This window comes from Strix aluco, chromosome 3 (genome assembly GCF_031877795.1).
Source record: "Strix aluco isolate bStrAlu1 chromosome 3, bStrAlu1.hap1, whole genome shotgun sequence".
In the NCBI taxonomy this organism is placed as follows: domain Eukaryota; kingdom Metazoa; phylum Chordata; class Aves; order Strigiformes; family Strigidae; genus Strix; species Strix aluco.
Genome location: NC_133933.1, coordinates 34716337 through 34739546, shown reverse-complemented (window position 1 = coordinate 34739546; position 23210 = coordinate 34716337). Strand labels below are relative to the sequence as shown.

At 39.8% G+C, this 23210-nt stretch overlaps 1 protein-coding gene across 3 annotated transcripts in view; it reads right to left on the bottom strand.

The window, feature by feature from the left end:
• EPAS1 (endothelial PAS domain protein 1) overlaps window positions 1-23210 on the bottom strand; it is an 80810-nt gene that overhangs the window by 56130 nt on the left and 1470 nt on the right. The window contains exon 2 of one of the 3 annotated variants that reach the window (XM_074818066.1): window positions 21066-21155. The exons of 1 other annotated variant lie outside the window; for it this stretch is intronic. Coding sequence is in view for 1 of the 2 variants with exons in the window: in XM_074818065.1 (XP_074674166.1) it covers window positions 20929-20945 (17 nt within the window). In the remaining variant the exon portion in view is untranslated. Of the gene's footprint in view, window positions 1-20928; window positions 20961-21065; window positions 21156-23210 lie in introns of those variants that run through there. One more of the 3 variants, XM_074818065.1, reaches the window with a different exon arrangement.

Here is a 23210-nt window from a genome sequence, read left to right as displayed (position 1 = left end):
ACTTCAAACTTCTCTTAAGAGTTACAAAATTAAACAAAAAAAAATTTAAAAAAATAAAAGAAAAAGACGCAGACAGACAGAAAGGAAAGTATGAGTCTTGCCTAAACACATGACTCCAAGAACTAAGGCTTTCACAGTAAATATCGTATCACTCATGATAAGTTTACAAGAGTTACGAGCACTGCAATGAGATAAACCATTTTCTCAGTTTTTGTCATTAGCAGATACATTCCTCAAGTTGGGATGGATAAAATTGTAGTGATAACCGCACTTCAAACTGTGTACATGCTTTGACTTGGCAATACTGTAGTACAGAAAAAGAAGGGTGGGGGGAAAAAAAAAGAGTAGTTATCCCTCAGAAAGTCAGCCCTGCCAGGATTTAGCATGCCCATAATTTTATTGCTCTAAGCCTCTACTGAAAAGGCCCTTGCTAGCATGGGAAGGGGGAGAAGACAATAAAAACCAGGGGACAGAAGTAGGTTACCAGCTCTAGCAAACATTATTCATTTAAACTGCTAATGGCAAGCTCTGATGTTATATTTTTATCATTGCTTTTTTGCAAATTACTTTTATTAGTGATAATTTAGCTTTTATTTCATTATCGGGCACAGCAGACAAAAGGAAAACAGATTTGTTTTACAGCAGCTCCAGCACTTGCTCTGTCCATTAACACTGGCAGACCAAAGGTAAATTAAAGCTCTTAGACCACATTTTCAGCATACATGGTACTGAAACCTCTGTATCTAACCAATATGTGTTTCTAAAGGAGAACAGAGTGCATGCTAATGCTCCTATTCTCTCCACAGAGTTAATGGAAGTTTTTGTATTTTCCTATTTCATATTTTTTTCCCCATTCAGTTCTATCTGCCTCCAAAACCATTTCAGGGCAATTGGGGAGAATCAATATTTTAAACAAGGAAATTACTACATTTCAGTCAGCTGAAGAGTGAAATGGCTCGCTCCTTCCTTCCTTCCTTCCAGTTTTGTTAAGACCACAAAACCACAAAGAAGTTGTGTTTGATTAAAATATTAAATACGCATAAAGAACCCTTGGAGGATGTTATGTTGTTCCAATGCTCCTCTTCATCCTGTTTTTATGCATGTTTTCAGCCATTCTACTTTCTTCAGCAGAGGTAAACAGACTGCTTTATAACTTTCATCTAGAATAAACTTATTTATAGAAGCTAATGTAACTACACAGCTGTTCTGGGCAAACGGTGGCCTATCCATTTAAGCAACAGTATAATGGCTTTGATTACATTTTTGCAAGAAAAACTACAAAATATTATTGACTGCTCTAAAGACACAACTAACAGTCATTAGTAATAGCCATTAGTCATTAGTAATACCCATTCTCCTAAGTAATAAAGTCACTTCTGTTCTTGCATGAAATATCCTTTCACCTTTACTTAACAAAAAAGCCGTATTAGCAAACCAGAATTTTAAAGTCTGAACTGACAGCCAGATGTTCTGGCTTGCTTTGAAGACCGCCTGTGCTATCATGAAGAAAAAAAAGATTCTTTAATTCTAGATATTTGGGATAGTTTTAATTTGTGATATACAGACCACATAAAAGGGTTCTTTCTCAAAGGCAACAAATAATGTCATTACTGGTTGTTCAGCCTGAAATTGCCACCACAACCCAACTATAAACATTTATTAACATATAATGCAAAATTAAAAGCTAGTGAGAAAGTATTTCAAAGAAAGAATATTCTACTTTGTAAAAGCAAAATTAAAGAGTTCTGCTACCATAATATCTTTAATGACTATTCAGTTTTGTGACAAATTACCCACTGATACCATCAAATGCCATTTCATTTTCTAGTAAAACCTTTATTTTTCTTAGAATAAGTTTTTTTAAAAGCCTGAGATAAATTTAGTTTCATTTTTATGTCCCTTCAGCAATCATTACTTGACCAATTACAAACAAATTTTACTGCTGGGGCAGGTCACATTGATGAAAATAGATTAATATTAAAGCACATGGAAATTTGGAAGAGCAAGAAAATACTTCCTGGACTATCACCAAAGCATTTTCAAAGAACAAACACAAATATAATTTAATCATTTCCTTACAAGCAGGCTTGTCTAGAGGGCTCCCAAATTAATGATAAAAATGAAGTCACAGAGAATGTATTTTAAGAGGACCTTTACTGAGAGGGGGGAGGAGGAAGAACATGGTAGTTGAATATTTTTATCCAGCTTTCCACAGATGGATCTAAATCAAGCTCTTACGATTCTTCCCTGTCATAACCCACTACAGAGGTCAAAGGTTGAAGCTTTCCCAGAGGTTCACTGTGCATAACAAACGCTAAAAGTTCCCCAAATTTAGTTTATATATAACAGCAAAAGTGCTGTGGCCATTTACATCCCATACACTCCCATTAGTATTGAACAGGGCATAAGCAGGGCAGGCAAAACCACAAAATCTCCACATTTTCAATGAGTTTCTTTACTCATGCTTGCAAAAGTTAGTGCTTCTTACACTCTTTAAAACATGCTGTGAAAGGATGACAAAACAAATCCTTTACTGCAAACATACATAATTTTTTTCTAATTTATGAAAATGATTAGTGATCTACTATTAAGCATTACAAAAGGACTTGGTGGTGCTCACTTTTTTTTTTGTTTTGTTTTGAGCAGAGGTCCAATGATTAATTTGAGTAATTTGAGATTGTGAGCCCTGCAAGCTGGACTGGAGAAGAAAGTTCAATACCCTACGGCTAACATGGGGGAATCCTGGGGATGTACGGTCAATGGGAGCTTGGCCACTCTGCCAAAGCTGAAGCCTTTGGCTTTTATGTTAAGCATCTGACCTGTATGCTATTCCATATCGTAATTTATCTTAAAACAACAGCAAGGACATTGATAGGAGAGGGAGGGCTGTTGAATGAGTGTGCTGAACTGTCTAGGAAATCATCATTCCAACTGCAGTTAGGACTCGTTCTTCTAAAACTGTCTCTGATCAACCAATCAAATTAAAAAAAAACAACCTTTCCTTGAACTTTTGAAAATACTTCAAAAAAAGAAGAGTCAGTATACTGGAGATTGTTCCAGAAGGAGCTACAAGCATGATCAAAAAGGCAAAGAGAAACTATTGAATTTCACAAGACATTGTCATCAGCAGCAAACTCAGTTTAAGGAGATTTTTCTGCCCCAAGCTGTTCATACAGCAATGGGAAGAACAAAGGGACATTAATGATGCCGTTGCACGTACTGCACAGCTCAACCAGGATCAGGGAAGAGTCGAAGGGCCTGAGGATGCAAGTGTCTTGCTCCACCAGCTGCCCCGTCTCCACCCACCCATCCACCCCCCACTTGCTGTGGGCACACAGGTGCTGCAGAAGCCACCATCAAACACTTGAAGGTTAAAGTCTTCACAACACAATGTGAATGAGAATTTACTTCAGCTGGTTTAGTGAATATAGTTGGTACCCATAAACCTATCCTTTTCCATACTCAGGTGATCTTGACATTACCATGCCCTGCAAATATCTACAACTTGTTTGGCATACCATGATGCTTCAAAAACAAGAACAGCATTGTAATTATGGTTTTGCTTTGTATATAAGTAGTAGTAACCACAAAATATATTTAAGGCTATTTGCTGTATATGCAATTCTATCTAGCACATAAACATTCCTCTCCTAAACGGAACTTTTTTCCTCACATCAGCTACCCTGGTGCCCCCCCAGCTTTTTGGAGCACACATCACCATCTCCTCTCCTCATCACTCCCTGCTCACACCAGCACCCTGTCAGTGCTTCACTCCTCCTGCAACATCTTGCAAGTCTCCACCACAGACTTTACACTTTCCAAGTAACAACAGATATATAGAAGTCTCAGCATCAGCATATGCTAAATGCCCTCAGTTCCTCAGCAAAGTCACCCTACAGGAAGCAAATGCAAATGACTGTCTTCCATACATAAGGCACAGTCCCGGGGACCTTGTTATTAAATCATTAACCTTCACCTTTCATTTTACCTATGTTTCCAGTATTCAAATGTTCCTTGAAATAGACCATGTTACTATTTCCCCATGCTGCAATTTGTTGCCAAGTATTTCGCTCCATTGATTGAACAGTGACAAATGAGCGCACCAATTTTTAAGCAACAAGAAAGCAGTTCAATAATTACTGCAAAAGTTAACAGGGTCCCCATAATCGTTGCAAAAATCTGTTTGTTCATGACTCCAATTCAGTCCTTAAAACAAGACTTTCAAGAGCCCTGAATGCTGTTTTCTCTGCCTTTCAAGGCTGTAAATCTGCACCCTACCGATGCTCCAGTTTAATCAGGAGATGATGCTAGCCATGGCTAGTATCTTATCTCTGTAGTCCCCCAGTGTTAGGCCAAGGCTAGAGTTGTGCTAAGGGTATTCAAAACATGCTTTGCTGTGGAAAAAAAATACATGTCATTTGGAGAAAAGGCAGAATAACTGGTATGGAATAATTATGGGTGCTAGTAGCAAATGTTTATGTTCCTGCAAAACAAGCAAAGCAGAAGCAACAAAAATACTTATTTCATAAGAGCCCTTATTAACCCTCAGACTAAAAGTTGATTCATATACATATTAATGATAGATGTGATAGATATACAGTGATGAGGATGTCTGCTCAAGAAACATGTATGGTCACTGAAATCAGCAGGAGGGGTATTTGCTGACAATTTGGATAAAGTGAAGGTAAAGCTGGTTTGCCCCTTCTTTAACCCTTTCTACCCTCTTGGGGTACACCCTTGTCTACAGAGGAACACACAAGAATAGCCCTGGTGGGCCAGGTAAGAGGTTGATGTGGCCCAGCACCTTCCCATCAGCCTATTTTGATCAGCAGACACCTAGAGGAGGACACAGAAAGCAGAGCGATGCTTCTCCAGAAACATTCTCCACACATTCACCTGAGCACCATCCCCAAGAAAGTCAGTTCAGTCAAACCTCTAGTGGCTACAGATGCTTTTGATGACTGAAGTCTAGCATATACCCAAGCCTCAGCAAAACCCTGTGAAACTACATGCCATGGTAGGCCAGCATGACACTCAGAGCTGAAACTGCTCATCAGCTTTCTTCACAGCTCATGGTCCTGTCCTGCCGGCCCTCCCATGTAGCAGGTAATGTAGAGCAGTGTCCTCAGGAGAAATTCATGCTGGTGACCAGGGCTCCGCAGAAAGGGCAGAGCCCCCTTGTCCCTTCCCAGCCCTCGGGCAGCATTGCTGCTGCATATGCCAGGTCCACCCAAAAGACCTCACCAAGGCTGCAGGACCACAAGCACCAGCAAAAGAAAATTGTACCTCTCATCCTCTCTCAAAGTTCCCATTGCATTAAGTTTTTCTTTACCTTTGTTTCAAAAATGTTCCTGTCCTTATTTATTAAAGGAAACAAATTCTTTTTTTTTGCTGTTTTGAGAAACTGAAGCGTGAAAACTGTGTAAGGTGTCATCATTCTTTCTGGGACTTTTTGGTTGACATTTCAAAAAGGTGCTTTTTTGTAATTTTTATTCCACATCCACCCACCCCCCACCTCCATCAGTCCCTAACTCTTAAAAAAACCCACAAACTAAAACCAATGCACTATAAGCAACGGTAACATTTACTATTCACTTCTGCTTGATCTGGCAGGTCTGACAACCAGAGAGCTTTTCAGATCCCTATTTTTTGTAGCACGGCTAAGACTACACTTCCTCACCATAGCATATGTTGGGTTTTAATGTTAATTTTACAGTCCTGTCATTTCATTTTTTCAAACCGCATCCATTTAAGCTTTTTAAGCATACTTAAACATACAAATGTAGTAATTGTTGTTATTAGATCTATCCTCTAAGAGCCTAAGTATACTGAATTACTACTTCAGCCAGCAGGAAAAGCTGTTCCAAAACTCTCAAGGTCTTCAGTACTCAGCAAGACCAGATTTATAGTATACAATAGAATTGTTATTACACACCTACAGCATTCCCTCATGTGCACAGCTCCCTAATTACAGCATGAGACGTGGCGCGTTTTGTGGTGACATCACAAGTTTGGCTTTCCCTGCTGACAGACTACAGCCTCTGGGGAAGTTCCATTAAAAAAAATTAAAATGGTAAGAAGAAAATAAAATAAAACATATATCAGCAACTCCTTCTCAACTGCGATACCCATATGAAGAGTATCTAAATAAAGTCAGGAGTATGTCCCATTCTGCTCTGCACAATGCCTATGAAGAGGTCTGCAGACGTCACCCACTTTGCCAGATGCAGAATGCAGCTCACGAAGAACGCTCTAATGCTCTTCGCCACCATAAGCATAATCCCATTTCTGGTGTTTCTAGTTCATCTTTACACAGTCTCTTCCTTAGATAAGAAGTTTATTCTTGTTCCTCTAAAAGTTCAGCCTAAGAAACACTGAGCAAGGTCTTCAGCCTCAGGAAGGGGCAGACATGTAGGGCTGAAAACACCCAGCTGCTCCCTTCTGCCTTTATCGGTGAGCACAGGCATTTTGAAAGTGCATATCTGCCCTAACATGTCCTTCAAAGGAGAGTGGTATCTCACTGCACCAAAAGCCGAGTGACGGAGGCTGCTATACCCCTCAGAGATATCTAGTGCTGCCCTCCTGCCATGAGGCACATGTGGATTGGCGATCAGCGTCCTTAACACGAGCTCACATGAAGCTCAAGACATGGCCATGTACTCAGCCACAGAAGCGATGCAGGGTGTTCCCCCCTTCGAAAGTAGATTACTGCATACAGCTACATGCTTGTTTACTTGACCAAGATCCATATTTAGGCATGTATACAAGTGCACAATCCCAAACTGTTTATTCAGACAAAACTCCCACTGAACGCAGCAGGTACACGTCTGCCCGTGCAGCCGAGGATTAAACCCTTACATCTACTGCAGCACCCATTTGCACATTTCTAGATAATCAAAGACTAGAGAAAAGCAAAAAAAAAAAAAAAGCAGGAAGAACATGCCCACGTGTCTGTGGACCTCTCCAACACTCGGCTACATTTGGATTCAGAGGGCACAAGTGCCTCTCTAACACTGCCAATACACATACTAAGGCTCAGCCCATCTATTCTGAACAAGAGTTTCTAAACCTCATTATTCTATATGCTGAGTAAATTTCCGACTCTGTAACTTTATAAGCCAAAACATTTTTTCTGAAATTTCTTAAAACTGCTCAGGTTTAAACAGGAGGGACAAATACTTTTTAAAAGAAACAGACTGTCAGATCCTAAAATTTCTCTCTAATTGCTTCCATTTAGAGGGGAAATCTCTCTTTATTGACTGTGAACTGTGTTCTCTAGCTGGCTAAGAAATGCTCAACCCAACATCTTTTGTAATTCTTACACTTCTTCCTTAATCTCAGGGCCAACCCATCATCAGTCAACTTCTACCATGCAATGCATATTTGTATGGCTCATCTAGGACTCCAAAACCATCAGCGAGAAACTAGTTTGGTACAGGCACATCAAGTGGCTTCTCCATCACCAGCAAAAACATGCTGAGGTGATGGTTTATTTAGCATCCACGCTGCTAGAGCTGTATGGTCAAGACGTACTAGGAACTCTGGTTTAGCATCCATCTGCCAAAAATGCAGTATATTTATACAAGCCTCCCAAAAGTACTGGTATTCACAATACTATAAAATAGTCTGCTAGATGTCAGTAGTATCGCCACTATATTATTTTGACAATTCTCCGAGCATTATATTAGCTAGACTGTAGCCATTAAAATGTTGATCCTAAGAATACAAGGCAATAAACCACTTTTAAATGACCAGAAAAGCTTCCCTGATAATACATGTTAACCAGTAAAAGTATATTTTCCATTAAATTAATCAGATAAATAGAGAGTGTTGCAAGAAGTCATGTGTAGGCAGCAGGAACTTTTTGATGTCAAAGTTACTATGACAACTGGATAACCTGGATTCATGGAAGAGATGATGAAATTAGATGATTTAAACAAAATCTCACACAACTGTGATGACTAAGTCAATTCTAATGTTTTCCCTTAAAATGATTCTTCTCTTTCTCCACAGCAGATAGCATTTAACTGGAATATCATACAAGATCTGAGAACTATTAACACACAAATCAGTAAAGTCTATCTAGTAAGTTTACAAACCCACCGAAGTGACTATTTTGTAATCTTTGCTCTTCAACTTTTCAAAATCATGCCAGGAATGGGGTTGCCAAAGAACATGAGTAACAGTTTGAAAACTGCATTTAGCAAGGGGCTCCTAGAAAGCAACTGCCTTTCTGAAAATGACAAAGCTCTGCAATTATGTGCAGTGCTATATGCATACATACATGCCCAAACACAAATATTTAAAAAATAATCAATATAAACGCAGAGCTACATGGCACAAACTGCTATAAAATTCACTTCCAAAACATATATACAAATAATCCAGGCTAATAAACAGTAAACATTAATACACACACTTGCTTCAACAGTAATACAAAATTAATGCATATTTTAACAGCAGATAATTGCAAAAACAACTTGTGTGGAAGCATTAAAAATCAGCAGAATGAAAAGAATATTTTCTTAAATACCTTGACTTGCTATCCTTGTCTTAAAATTTAATACTCGGGATGCCTGGAGCACATTTTCAAGGCAAATATAAGGACTTTTAACTGAGTGACTACAAGCAATAATGAGAATTTCACAGTGCTCTGAAAACGTGCTCATTCACTGCTACACTGGCCCTGGTGCTGCCTTCCCCCCTCCTTATTAACATCTATATTTGTTACAGAAATTAGAGCAACAGCGGTGCATGTTTTAAAGGCACAGTCAATCTGAAGTTCTGCCTCACACCTATCTTGTCACAAGGCTGCAACAGTCAACTTTATTGCCTTCAGACATGTCAGCACTGCCACACGCCCCCGCTGCCGGCAGTTTCCCCATGGAAGGGCGCTTCCATCAGCGTCACCGCTGGGACATCTCCTGCCACTGACATGGCTCAGCCGCACGTTTGCAGGACTGGCCTTTTAAAAAGTCAACCGTATGAACTGGGCAGTGACCAGATCAAGCCGCAGTTATACAAGAAGCAAGGAAATATTATGCAAGACCACAGGAAGTCAGAGGAGACAGCATTCTGGGCAGGCCTGGCAAGGAGTCTGTGTGAACTTCAGCTAACAAGCAAAGCTCGGTCATTGGCGCCAAATTCAGCAGAGAACATTCCCAGTGCTGCAAAGGATAACACTCCCCATGTTTTTGCCAGTGGGCTACAGTCCAGGACGCCATGTACCTGATGAAATTCAGATAAACCCGGGTCTTATTTTTCGCCAAGTCTTCACTTATTTTTAAAATTTGGAGCATATTTTTGTCCAACTTTTGTTAGAAGTGGCAAATGGTTTGTTTTCATGGCTTTGCTAATAGACCACTTGTTCTTATGCTCCCTTGTAATTTCAACTACAATAAGTGACCTACAAAGAAAACGTTTGGCAGAAGCCTCATTTTTTCCACGCATCTTGCCCATCTCTACCTCAAGGCACTCTGCTAATAGGATATGTGAGGGTTATGGATTCCTTTTCCCTTAGCATTTTGGAATGACCACTGCAAGTGGACTTGGCGCAAAAAGATGACACCCGCCTCGCACACAACTATACTATTTTAATCCACTTCCATGCGGAAAGTAATGGGGGTTTTTTGCATTTTTGAGAACTACCTCATCCAGGTCCTACTTGGAGAAGACATCCATTAAAATGCAGCAAGCTTTGTTTCCAAAATGGATGAAAAAATCTGCATTAATCTGGCAAACGTTCATCATCTAGCAATACATGAGTTCAGAGAAGTTTAATGCTTTGTTCTAGGATTCATCTTTAAAACATCAGTGATAAAAGGTTGGAGGTGGGAATCCATTTTGAGGTTCACACACACATGCTGCCAAGTAAGAAGCGTAGCATGCAAAGTCTTACACAACACAAAACAATTACCAATTGTGATGAGTGTAGACAAAGCATTCTCAGGAGAATCTATTTTATGTTTGTAATCGCCCTCAATAAACACACAATAGCACTCTCCTTCCAGCAAATACATAATACAAACAAAAACCAAACAGTAGTACTGCTTCGATTGGGGGAAGTGATTCTGAAAAGTATGATAGATCTCCAGTAGATACCGATTACCAACACCAATGAACTGATTTCAAAAGTTTTCATTATTACCATCACTTATGGGAACGACAAACATACGCAACTTTTAACAAGAGATTCCCATCTTCATCACGGTTTGCACATGAAAAGGTTCCCATAACCTACAGCTTTTGCAAAAATAATTAAATGAGCACCACAGCAACACAGGAAAGTGAAAATATTAGTGGTGACAATGCCTTCATTGTTACAGCCAGTATAACAATGCCCAGAATTAATCATGAACTTGACAACCAACACCAAACGCACACACAGTTGGACCTCTCCAACCAAAACAGACCTTTCTACAGCTGGATCCAGAGTTATAGCTGTTCAGAAGTGCAGTTGTTTCTCCAGCTGAAGACAATTCCTGTCCAGCAGAAAGAAGTCCAGTTGCACTTCCTGGGGCCTGAATCAAGCATACACTGGTGGTTTTAATGCAGCCAGTCTAAAACATCTCACAGTATCAAGTGTTAGTGTTAATTACAGTTGCACAGCAGTTTCTTCATCCAAAACCAGTAAGGGCTAAGCACACTGAAACACTCAGAAATGCCCACAGTAAGGACAAACATTTTATCTGCATCTATTTCTAACAAATAACAAGGCAAATATCTCATGGTGAGTTTTTAAAATGCCACAAAGGTTAACTAGCGAATGAGCAAGGTTAACAAGCAGCGAGCTTTTGTGCGAACAGGGGCACTAGCAAAACCAGGTTTCTGCAGGCTCTGCAGAACCTGTTGGACCCTGGTACCGGTGGCACAGCAAGCTGCAAGCGTGGAGCTGGCTGGAGTTACTGCCCCTGTGACTTCTTCAGCCATAGGAAGTCTCTGGTCTCTACAGGGGAATGCGCTTGTGCTGCAGCCTTTCCCTGAAGCAATTACAACACTGTTTCTGAACACCTATTCCCAGGAATTCAATATCCTTGAGATCTTTACAGCTGTGTCAGGAGTGGAGACAGACTGTAACAGTGTAAACCTTGATTCTTTAAGAAAACAAGCTGGAAGAAGATAGTTCTTCTAATCACTGTCTGATCTTCTATTAAAATTTCTTTTGATGACTGCATTTCCCAGTAGCTCACCCAGCCAAAATCCTTCTCCAAGCTTCCCATATGCAGTTTGTATTCCAGCTACAACAAGCTATAATAAACTACCACCACAAGCAATATAGTATTTACTTTCTCCAGGGTGGAGGGGGAGATGTTTTGACTCGTAATAGCTAGTATATCTCTAGGTTGAGGCCTTCTATTTATTTTCCTTCAGTTCAGTAATTTCATATTCCACAGCTTCACTGTATGCCCTACAACTACTCCTGGTATGTGAGCAAACTTAAATACTTTCAAAACAGAGCAGACTGAAATAGATTTGCTCACCAACTATTTCCTTCTTACAACTTTGTAAATCAGAACTGACTTCCTACACAAATGACAGCATAAGAACAGATGCTTGCTCTGCTTTTCTCATACCTTACTAAGTGCTTGACCATTTCATCTGCTTAATCCACCATCTAACAGCAGTAGAACCCAAGTGGAACAAACATGAAATTCCCTTTTAAGAGGGATAAAGGTTCGCACTACACACAGTTTATATCATATTTTCCTCAAAAGTATTTTCACAAAGCTGTACCCAGAGGTCTCGGGCAGGAACTGAACCCCATTTTGATGAAAGTTCTAGACATATTATCAGACTTCAGAGATTTGGAACTGGAGTTATTTTGGTACAAAAGCCAGAGCACTCAACCTGTTAAGTAAGGTACAAATAGAAACTCAGAAACCCAACCAACAGGAACACACAGCTCAGTGGACAAATGACTCAGTAGGCTCATTCCATGGCTGTAACCTACTCAAAATGCAATACAATACAGCATGAAATCATTTTATGCTTGCGCTGTACTCATCACATCGACTCCCTCGGAAGGAACGCTCTATAATGATTTCACTTTGGCATGATTTCTTCTTAAAGGTTTTAATAGGTCACACTGCAGGCACCCTTCCTCCTCTTTCAGCTCTGTCTTTAGGTGGACTTCTGCTCCACATTAGCCATCACAGCACCTGAAATCCTTTCTGTGACCTGCAATGCAGACTTTGCTCCCTGCTCAGTTTATTCCCCAGACTGGAAGAGCACTGAAAAGTCACTGCTTTTTGAATAAGCACTATTTGCTGTCATCCATCTCCTTTAAAATAATTTTTTAAAAAAAAGTCAGAAAACAACAGTGCTGGTCACTGTGGTTCATTACTTCGTGCTTGCATTTAGAGAAGCTGGAATTTAGTTAACACCATGTTTATGGTGACATTTAGGTTTGGGGGGTGGGGATGTTGTCCTAGGATTTGGCAAGCAAAGGGAAAGGAGCAGTGCTATATAGATAACACGGCTTCTTGCATTATCTTCTTCAGTGCCTGCATATACAGCATGCAAAGCTGCCAATAAAAGCTGGTATAAAATGTTAGGCTTTTTTCAATGTCTTTTCTTTACACTGAAGAACGTGCCTGCTCCCTCTTCAGGACTGCCGTGCCACCCGTACGCAGGAGAAGCCTAAACGTGAATGAAGATCCACAGGCTTCAGCCTATGCAGTCTATGTGAAGGAGCTTGCGTACACTAACCTCTAAACCCATGACAGATTAACCCTGGAATTCAGCACTGCCTTCCTTTCTTACAGCTCTCAGTTCAAAGAAACTTAGAGCAAATGATTGCCTGCTGAAACCCTACTGAACTCCCCATCTGCAGAAAAGACTGGTTTTGGTGTGACAGTCAGAGCCTCCTTTTCATTCTTATTGCCCCACGGGTTGCTCACTTGCCTGCTTTGTGATGAAATATGCAAGAATAAGCGGTTTTATCATCTCTCAGACTCTTTCAGGGCATTGCAATCCCCTGCCACCACCACCCTATCTCCTCAATTGCTTGAGGCTTCTAAATTGCACATGGATCTTACATGATAGGAGGACCAAATTCAAAGGTGAAGCAAATGAAGGCGTAGGTCACCCGTCAGCACATGGGTGTAACCTACATATTGAGGGATAATATGGAGTGCTGCAGTAAAGAAAGCAAAGAACCAGGTGATGTAAGAGAGAGAGATAACCAAACTCCTTCCATTTGACAACCCCCTTTAAAGCATTTTCAAGTTAGGTTTATCACACAAGCTCCTTGCCAACATCACTACAGCACTGTGTTAGGCATAGAAATAGTAAGTCCCTACTTTAAAAAGTTTACAGTCTAAATAAATAAGACACACAAAGGGTGGAAGGAAGGATATACTACCATCCCAGTTTTCCAGACTGGGGGGAGAGGGTAATGACGGAGATCAGCCACCCTGACCAAGCTATATTACCAACCCAATGCCCCCAGTCCCTAGCAGGACAAAATGCTGGGGCTGGGCGAGCAGGGCTTTCGGAGAGGGTGTGGTGGGGAAAGGTGACAGGAGAAGTAGCTGCAGAGGCCAGAACTGCTTGCTGAAGCTGCTGTTCAGCGTCCAGGTCAGCAACCAGACAACAGCTTTTGCAGCAAGCTCTACCGAGAGAGGCGAACGAGCTCAAGAGACAGAATCCAAAACATGATTTTATTCAGCTTCGCTGTGCTTTGGCCCAGGTCCCCCATACCAAAGAGGCTTTGTCTGGGCCAGCCACGTGGTTAACAAACAAATGTAAGGTTGGGGGGTTTATTTTTCTTAAATGGGAAATAATGGGTGTTTCGAAACACCAGCATTAAGTTTCCCTCAAGATATCTGCACTTGCTTCTATTTCATTTTCAAGCCAGCACATGCCTAAGTGAATGGGATAGTCCCCTTTTGTGAATCACTGGGAGCATAAATACAACTTTGCTGTTATATAAAAGCCAGTAGCAGCATTAAGACAACTTGAGCATGGAAAGGATGTTCCCATAAAAACGTCCCCCTGATTAGTAATGGCAATAAACACATCCTTCAAATCATTTTCAGGGGAAAAAACAAAACCTGAAGTTATTAATAGTAACTGATAATCTTAAAGTTGCAACACATAAACAGCCCACCCACAGCTGAACCAAGCTACGTTCCATCAGTCCAACAAGAAATCTTCCCCCAAATCATGCATGTAAAAGTGCTGTGTTAAGCAAAAGGGGTCAACACCCCCACCCCCCCACCCCTCGTCTACCTTTTCTTAAAAATGTAAGTAATGTTATTTTGTTAAGACCAGGCATCGTCATCTTGTCTAGATGGGGTATTGGTTTCCTGCTTTGCAAGCAAAAGGTCACCCATCTCACGTGCAAAAGTTGGCAAATTCCAGCTCTGCATTCCCGATGTACATGAGTCAGCTTAAAGGATGAGAGGAAACGGGTCATCCCGGTCAATATGGGGATACACTGGAAGAATTAAACCAAGAGCTTGCATTCGTCATGGATTTCCTTTGCAACAGAGGTTCCCTTTAAGGAGGGATGGGGAAACCCAGGGACAGCTAGAGCCAGCAGCAAGCAAAGCCCTGCTGCTCCTCCAAAGACAGCTCTTCCCTCCTGGTGAGGGCAACATGCAGTGGCCATTCCCAAAGTCTCACTGCTTCCCAAAGGCTCTTCCTTTCAGGGAACTGGACAAATGCAGCCTTCCTAGAAGAGTCACCTGGCAAAAGCTCTAAAGGAGAAATACCAGAAGTATTTCCACCAATTTCCAATCTTCTCTCACAGGTTATGAAACACAGTGGAGGCAGCTGAGTCCCTAGAAAAAAAAAATCCTGGAGTGGAGTACAGCTGTAATTGGTCACTGGGTTTCTTTTCCAGAGAAATGCTGCCTAAAGAGTCATGGCATGATAAAGCCACTTGATGTTGAATTTCTTCTCACACATGTATGTATGATGCTTCCATAGACAATTCAAAAAACATTTTTGTTCTAACCAAGCTTCATATCAGCTTTAAGTCAATACTCTCCATAATTACCTAAGAGTCTGAAGATACTGTCATTGCCATTAGTTGACAAGCATTATTTCATCTTATGGCATATAAAAATCTAACCAGGCACAACAACACATACAGTCTCAGAAGATATTCGGGTATTTGCAACAAGTTTTGGATACAGATTGCACGACAGCCAGAAGTTTGGCACATTCCTAGCAACATTCTCCATTTACAAATGTAGAAGTACAGAGGGGGGTGAGGTTTTTTTACTGTTTGTTAATATCACAAAGATCTTTGAAGTATTGTTACAACAAGTACCCAGTAACACCAAGAATTTACTGGCAGAGAGGGTGATACAATTGTGAATGAATGGACAGGGCTAAAAGACCAACACCAGCCACGAGAATGTCCCAAACACAATGACTGAATAGGGTTGCTTTGTAGTTTATCATACAAATGCAAGTGAGAACACAACTGTGATACCAAGAGTTTAAGTACCTTTTTATGGCAGTAAAAACCTTAGATATGCTAATGGGTGAAACAAAATACAAGGAATGTTCTTTAAAGCACTTCCACTACCTTTATAAAAACTGCCTAATAACTATCCCACTTCATACTTCCTTCAGCTTATTACTTAAGCAAATATTTATTTTACAAGCACATGAAAGAAAAAATACTATACAGTAACTTTTGAACACTATTAGATGACTTGCACCAAAATTTTCAGCTCTTAATGGATTTTTCCTGTGCTAAGATATTTAAAAGTTCATAAGGCTTCTGACACTATAAATAAGCAACAGCTTTGAAAAGAAGATAAATAGATTTCATGCAACTTATTCAGGCCATTGCATTGGCTTCTTAAACTGAAGTCGTTCAGCAAATCACTTTCTATGTGTTAAATAATATATACTAAGGGACTCAGAAGCTGACTACCTAAAGGAAATGCATGTACTAGGCCAAAGGTGAATATCACCTGGGAACATATATTTCAAGATATTATTATATTTGTCACTTAAAGCAACAGCTTTCCTGGGAAAGGCAAACATTTCTATCTCTCACAATCCGTAGGCAGGTTTTCAAGAATGTGACTCTGAAATTATCAGTCCTTCAAGAACAACCATGTTAGAAACTCTGCAACATGCTGTTCTCATCTCTCCCACATTTTGACTTTCTTGTTTGTCGTATCAGGAGCTAGTGATGTGGGCCAGGGCACAGGGAGGGCCTTTATTGATATGTTTTCAATTATACCACTATCTTTAAAAAGCTGTTCACACAACCAAAGCTAGAGGAGACCTTTGTCATCACCAAGTCATGCTTCCTGCCTAACCCAGTCCAAAAATGACTAAATGTTTTCCTCAGACCTGGTAACCTGTTAAAGCAATTGCAGTTTTTGAAAGACTGGGACTGTTTTGAGTTCAAGGCCTCAAGTGATGAGGGCTTCATGAGTAGTGTAAAAGGAATACCTAACATTTTGGTTTAGCAGATAAAGAGTCTTCCTGAAAGAAAGACAGGAACTTGATTGAGGTCAAGCCACCGAACCAGATTCATGTGTGTGTCTCGTGGCTTTCAGTAAAACAAAGAAGATCTGGAAAACAAATGATTGAGTGAAACACCAGAAAAGAAAGAAATAATAAAATCTTCAAATTAAAAAGAGGCTAAAGATTACTTAAGTCTCATTCAAATGAAATTTAATACATCCAGGTTTAGATTAACAATGCAGTGCAACACAGTAATTCAAAAAGTTTATTAAAATGAAGCCAAATCTAAAATATTTCAGCAGTCTCCAAATGTTTTGACAATTTCTCAATCCCATCCCTTCGTTTTAGTCTAACACTAGCTCTTGTTTCCCTTGTGCTCTGGAAAATTACTTTCCAAGAAAGTATTTATTTTTACAGAAAATATTCCCTCCACCAACTGCATCTGCAGCTTTTCCAATGCTCGGTAATCCATTGTTCAAAACTTGCACCTTATATCTTACCTTCATTTGCCTAACTAACCAAATGTATTTTGATATATTAGATAACGAGTAACAAATATTTACAATAGATTAAGTTCACGTTTCAGTAGTTTCAAATAGTTTCTAAATGATCCTGGTAATCTTGTTACACATATACCTTCAGACAGACTGCTTGCTATCAAGTGCCATAAGTTACACCCACATGATTCATCCATTAGGAGAGTTGCTCAGTTAAAAAAAAAAAAAAACAACAACAAAACAAACCCAAAAAACCCCACCACACAACCCTCCCCATATCCCTTCTAATTTTAGCCTCTCCTTAGATAACACAATTTCCTGAAACAAAAAGAGAGGATCACACTCGCTCCAAAATGTTATTTGTAAAAGTAATTGAACGTATGCAGTATTTCATATCCAAATATAAAGGGATGCTGCAGTGCTCCAGCCTTCTGTTCAACCAGGGCTGCAGCGAAGGAGGTTAAAGCAACAGGGAATGAGTGATTTTTGGAAAACAAGTGAGGGAGAAAACAGTGCACTGTAGGACTTGGCACTCACGACTTTTCTGTAGAAAAAAAAGAGTACGGCAACCCACCAGAGCACAGGACACAAGGCCGGGTGTGCACCATCACCCCATGTCCCCAGTGCTATCACTCTGGCTTCCAGGGACAGCCCCCATGCCAAAAGCAAGGAGACAGCTGAGACATTAAACTGGTCATAGGCACAGCAGCATGGAAGGTGAGAAACGGCATTTCATGGGATATATTGGTCATTGGTGCAACCCCTCCACACAGCAGGAAAGAGCTAACCCCCATCCCAGCGTGCAGCAGAAAGTCTTTGTTTTTCAATTCAAAGAAACTTAAGCTAGGTTTGACACCAGCCCAGATCAATAAGAAATCACATCATCTGCCCATCATGTATTTCATAAATACATCCTTCATTTTACAGATCTGAAGGACTGAAACAGATAACTCATGGAGGAATCATCATTCTGTTAACCTCACCTTCATCTTAGTACACTGTAAAATAAGCACTGTGTTTCTAAGACCAAATGGCAACCTAATTGCCACTACACCTAGTTGGGAAAAAATAGCTGAGGAGACGTATTAGTTGCTGTGAGTTATCTTAAGATCATGGCAGGTCAGTAACTCTTAAGCTTACTGATGACATAGTAAAAAACCAAACAAACAAATCCCAGCCAAATCCCATAAATGGCCACAGCCTGGTTGTTCTCTCCAACACAATCCTGCTTTAAAGCCTGTCCGCGTTCTGGCCTGGGGTTTTCATTCATGTAGGTCACAGCTGGGATTTAGGGAGAGACCTCAAGAAGTAGGGGTTGGAGGGGTACCCAGGCACAGGCAAGACACATTTTTAGACATGCATTTACTCCTCCTGTATCTTGATGGAAACACCAATAAGTTGTTGAGACCTTTTTGGAAAACCGTTAGTTTGGTTCTACAGATAGTTCACAAATACTTGAGATTAAAACATATGCTACTTAATGTTTGCTTGAAAGCAGATCAATCTATGAATATGTACACAGCAGAATGAAGAGCATTTGTAACTCAGGGATGGTTCAACATATTTGCATTAGGAATGAAAAACACTAAAGAGCTGTATTGTCCTGGTTTCGTCCCACTTGAGAGCAGAAAAAAAATACTAAAGGGTTTTTCCCTCCTTCCCAGATGCACAGAACTTGTTCATAAAGCTGCAATAAGCCAGTATTAATCACACACCTACAGGCCAACATAAAGCATTTGTAAAGTTTCTGAATTTTTCAGACAATCTTTTTGGAGGCAACACCCTAAACATTCCCCTAATCAAAGAAAACTGCTGATTCCACATATTCACACAGAGGAAGGGTCAAGACCAGGGCACCTCTTTGACTGAAGATCAGACGTAAAAATTCAACTAAAGCAACTTTGCTTCTTGTTTGGCAAAATATTTGATGAGTTTCTATAGAATGGAATATTGAATATTTGCTGTGTCATATAATGCAATGGATAGAGAAGCATAATGAATATGTTATCCAACTCCGAACTCTTTGTAATAACAGTCAAGTAAATTAAATTACAAGTCTAACTGTTTTAAGACCTAAATATGCCCATTGAATCAGAATTTATTATGGTAGACTTTGTTTCAGCTATATTTCCTAGACCTAAATAAAGTCACAGAAGAAAGAACCAAAATCATAATTAGATTTGAGCTCAAGAAGTACAGAGCATAATTAAATGAGTTACTTTGGAACATTAGTTATTTATCAGCCACTTGGCTTACTGTACTTAATTAATCTACTTTCCAAATGCACAGTAAAATACAGTCTCCCATTTTACATACTTCAGAAAGAGTCTGTATGAAATGTAGCCTTGTAAATTTAAGAAAGCAGGGGGTTTTTTTGTATAAGCAGTTAAGATTTTATCCTCAGCAGATAAGTACTTTATTATATTGCCTTTTAAGCAAATGGAGAGTGAGAATGCTAAATGAGAAAAAAAAATTCCAACAGCATAATAACTATACTTGCACTTTCGCTTAATTTAAGAGAAGGGTTCTGTCAATCTTGTGCCAGCTACTAGGAGTAAAGGTATTTATAACTACTAAGATATACATGACACTATGAATATTGAAATAATTAACAAAATAGCATTTCACAAATAGCTTGAGAAGAATAAAATCATTCCATATACCCAAATTATTTTTAAATACAACCTGCCTTTGTATTACTCATTTCCATACTCTAACGTTTATGCTAATTCTCAGTTTTACAAAGGTTATCTATTTGAAAATAACAGCTTAAAGTTCAATACTTGAAGAGCTCTGCCCCCACCACACCCAACAGCAACTCCTACTTGAAACCTGAAACCAAAAATACTTAATGTCGATGAATCCATCATCATAAAAAACATTACAGAAAGGCAGACAGATCCATTTTTGACACTCATGATAAGTCTCCTAAATTAGCAGCTTAGTCCCAAAACTCCTATTAGCAGAGTACCTCTAATAGGTGAAATATTCCCAATGACCCACACAGGATAAACATGAAGACAAGTCCCAACATCAGAAGATGCAGTGAAAAGGACGTGACACAGAAAGGTGCTGTATACTAAAGGGGTGTTAGATTTTTAACTTGCTCTCAGCCTAAACGCTAAAGATGAGCAGGCCCAGCCCTTGTGACATCTCTGCAAAGCACAAATCCTCAGAAGCCCAAGTAACTTCAGGAAGATGGTACACACACCGCTCCCACAGTGAAAGCCATTCAGCCTCATTAAGCTCAAATGCTTTGGCTCTATAGAGGTGAAACCACAGCAGTTGGGCAGCAAGAAGTCAAGCTTTCTCAAGTAGGCCAGGACGCCAAGTCAGAGCTCAGCCCAACCTCTGCTACGTGCCATTGCTGGCAAAGGGAGACATTGAAGCACATGTGCAGCCTGTCGTTCCTCATTCATGTGCCCTTGGGCCACCCTCTGGTAGAAAAGCCCTTTCCACAACTGTGGAAATACAGAAAGGGCAGTGAATGCAGAAACCAAAAAAGGCAAAACCAAAGTACGATGAGTATGAGTGGCAGAAGACCTGCGAGCTATGAAGTGCCTGCATTTTTGGTGCTGAAACGTAAGTCCAAGCTGCTTAAAGTCAACATACATTAAAATGTGCTAAACAGCCCATTTCAACAGATTGTTCATGAATTCCGGAGGTTACATTTCCTTTTGATAACTCCAAACAAGAAAAATTGTAAGGGCAGATGTTAACATAGAAGCAAACAAGAGTAAATGAAATACGTGGGCTATGCATGAGAAGATGTTGAGCAATAACAAAACTTGAAAAATTTTTTAATGAAGTCGAGTAATCTATGCAACAGTCTGCGAAGGAAAGTGTTCAAAGCTCCATCAGCTGAAGTACATAAAGTTTACAAGAACATAAGGAGCAACCTATGTTGTCAAGCGGATGGACAAGATCATCTAATTCACCACTGTCACAGAATAACGGGCAAGAGGTAGTATACCTGACAATAGTGACATACCTTAAAACAGAAAGCATAGTGGGTAGAACAAAACTGAAGACTGTAGTTCCCTGAAATCTGCAGTTTAACACCTTGCCACATCCAAACGTTCACATTTCCTGGCATCTGAATTACATCCGTTAGGAGTGAGCAACTACCTGAGCTCTGGAGAGCAGTGCCATCAGGACCGTTTCCTCATCCTGAGGAGGAGGGGCCAAGAGTGACCTCAGCTTGGCAGAATCACTCTCCTGAAATAGAGGTCAGTCAAAATTGAGGCACAAAGTGTCTCATTAGAGGGGCTCAACATCTATTAAAGCCCAAAGTGAAACAGTAACTGAAAGCAGTCTGTTACCTAGTCAATAACTGGGAGGAATCCCATTTGTTTACTATCTGGACCAGAAGAAGTTAAACAGATTTATATAACGTTACATCCTTAGGGTCACAAAACAGTACCACTAGCACAGAATATCCGTGAGCTGCAAAATTGGTTTATTTTTCATACAACTGGAAAACACACACGAAAATCCCCAAACAACACAACTGGAAGGGTGAAGCCAAATGATGCATTCTACTCAGTGGTACCTGATTTGTCCTGAGCCTGGTTTCAAGACTTTTCTCAAACATACACTGTCATCCATCCAGAACAAAAACGTCCATTTATCACACCATCCATTCCTAATAAAATAACTATGTCCCTCAAATAATGCAAAAGCACACGGCGACTAAATAATTAAAAAAACCACACCAAGATATTCTACAAGACTACCCTAATTGGGACCTATCTACTAATTGTCATTGTACTGCAAGATGATCACAGATGTTTTTTCTTTAGCTTTTATTATTTGCTAAAATGTGTTTTACCCTTTTACTCCTCCTTTTCCCAGTTTCTAGTTACTGGCTTCTAGGAAACATCAGACTTTGCATTTAAGACTGTGTAGAGAATGTGGGGTTTTTTTTAAATTAAGTTAAAATAATAATCATATTAATCTCAACTCACTATCTTGGACTAACTTCAAATGTGGGAAATCAGCCTATTGAAAGTGCTATAACATTCGTTCCAAAGAAAGCAACTGCTCTTTTCCATTGACAGGCAGAGCTTCAAATGAGAACCTGAGGATGCTCTTCAACTTAAATGGACCATTAAAAGAATCAAAGATTATCTTCCATAGAGCATCTGTTTAACAGTAAGAGACCTGCTCCTCTAAACACATGTTCCAGAGCTGCCTGGAAATCTGGTAAACCAGATTAGCCCCACCACCTTTTCTCCCTGAAATTGATTTATAAATGCTATTAGCGAGTCAGGTTAGAGTTCCTAGCTGCATATCTGAATAGAGATCAAGCAAATAATACAACAACTGTTGAACTCAAGGCAATAAATCTATTCTATAACAGTAGTGGAAAATTAAAAAAAAAAAAAAAAAAAAAGCCTTGCTTCAATAGGCTACATAGGGTACGTCCCCAGTAGGGATGTACATACACTCACAGACAGGGAGGCACAAGTAAACTATCTTAAATCCCTCATCTGATACTCTCCCGGTCCTTCCACAAACATTAATTTACACAACAATCCCATGAGCCAGATAACAATTAGCCTACTTCTGAGAGAGACAGAAAATTGTCACTGGAGTGTCACAAGATTTATGTAAAATCAGTGACAGAGTCGGGATTAACGTTCAAACTTTAGTCCTGTGAAGTTTCTATGTTGTAGCTGAAGAGTATTCCACAAAGCACTTCGGCATGCTGTCCTGCAAGATTAGACAGCACTCAATCACTCACTGTATTTGAAAATAAAACTGAAGAGATTAAGAATGCCTCATTAAAAAGAGGTGATACAACGGATACAGTGTGTTTCCCATATGTGCACTATTTCACTCTTCTCATTCCTATAAACTACTATAACACATTTTTATAACTACATTATGCTGTACTATAATTTTTTACTCTTGTTCAACACAAGAGGACACAAAATGTACCCATATTTTATACCCTGCACAGAAAATTGATACCTAGAACAAAACACACTTGAGGCAATTGTTTAACCTTAATACATTAGTGTTTGATAAACTGAGGCTAGCTACATGGAAAATGTGTGGTTTACTACAATACTTCCCCTATTACATTGTCATAGGGTGACTCAATAAAAAAGGAGCTATTATACAAACCAAAAAATAGTGTTTAAAGTTTAGTGCATCATCAGCTGGAAAGTACACATGACAAATAACAAGATAAAATTCTTAGTCTGTAAATCACATCGTTTGTGAACACAATCTATAGTCAGAACAGCAACCTGAGCCAGACTTGTG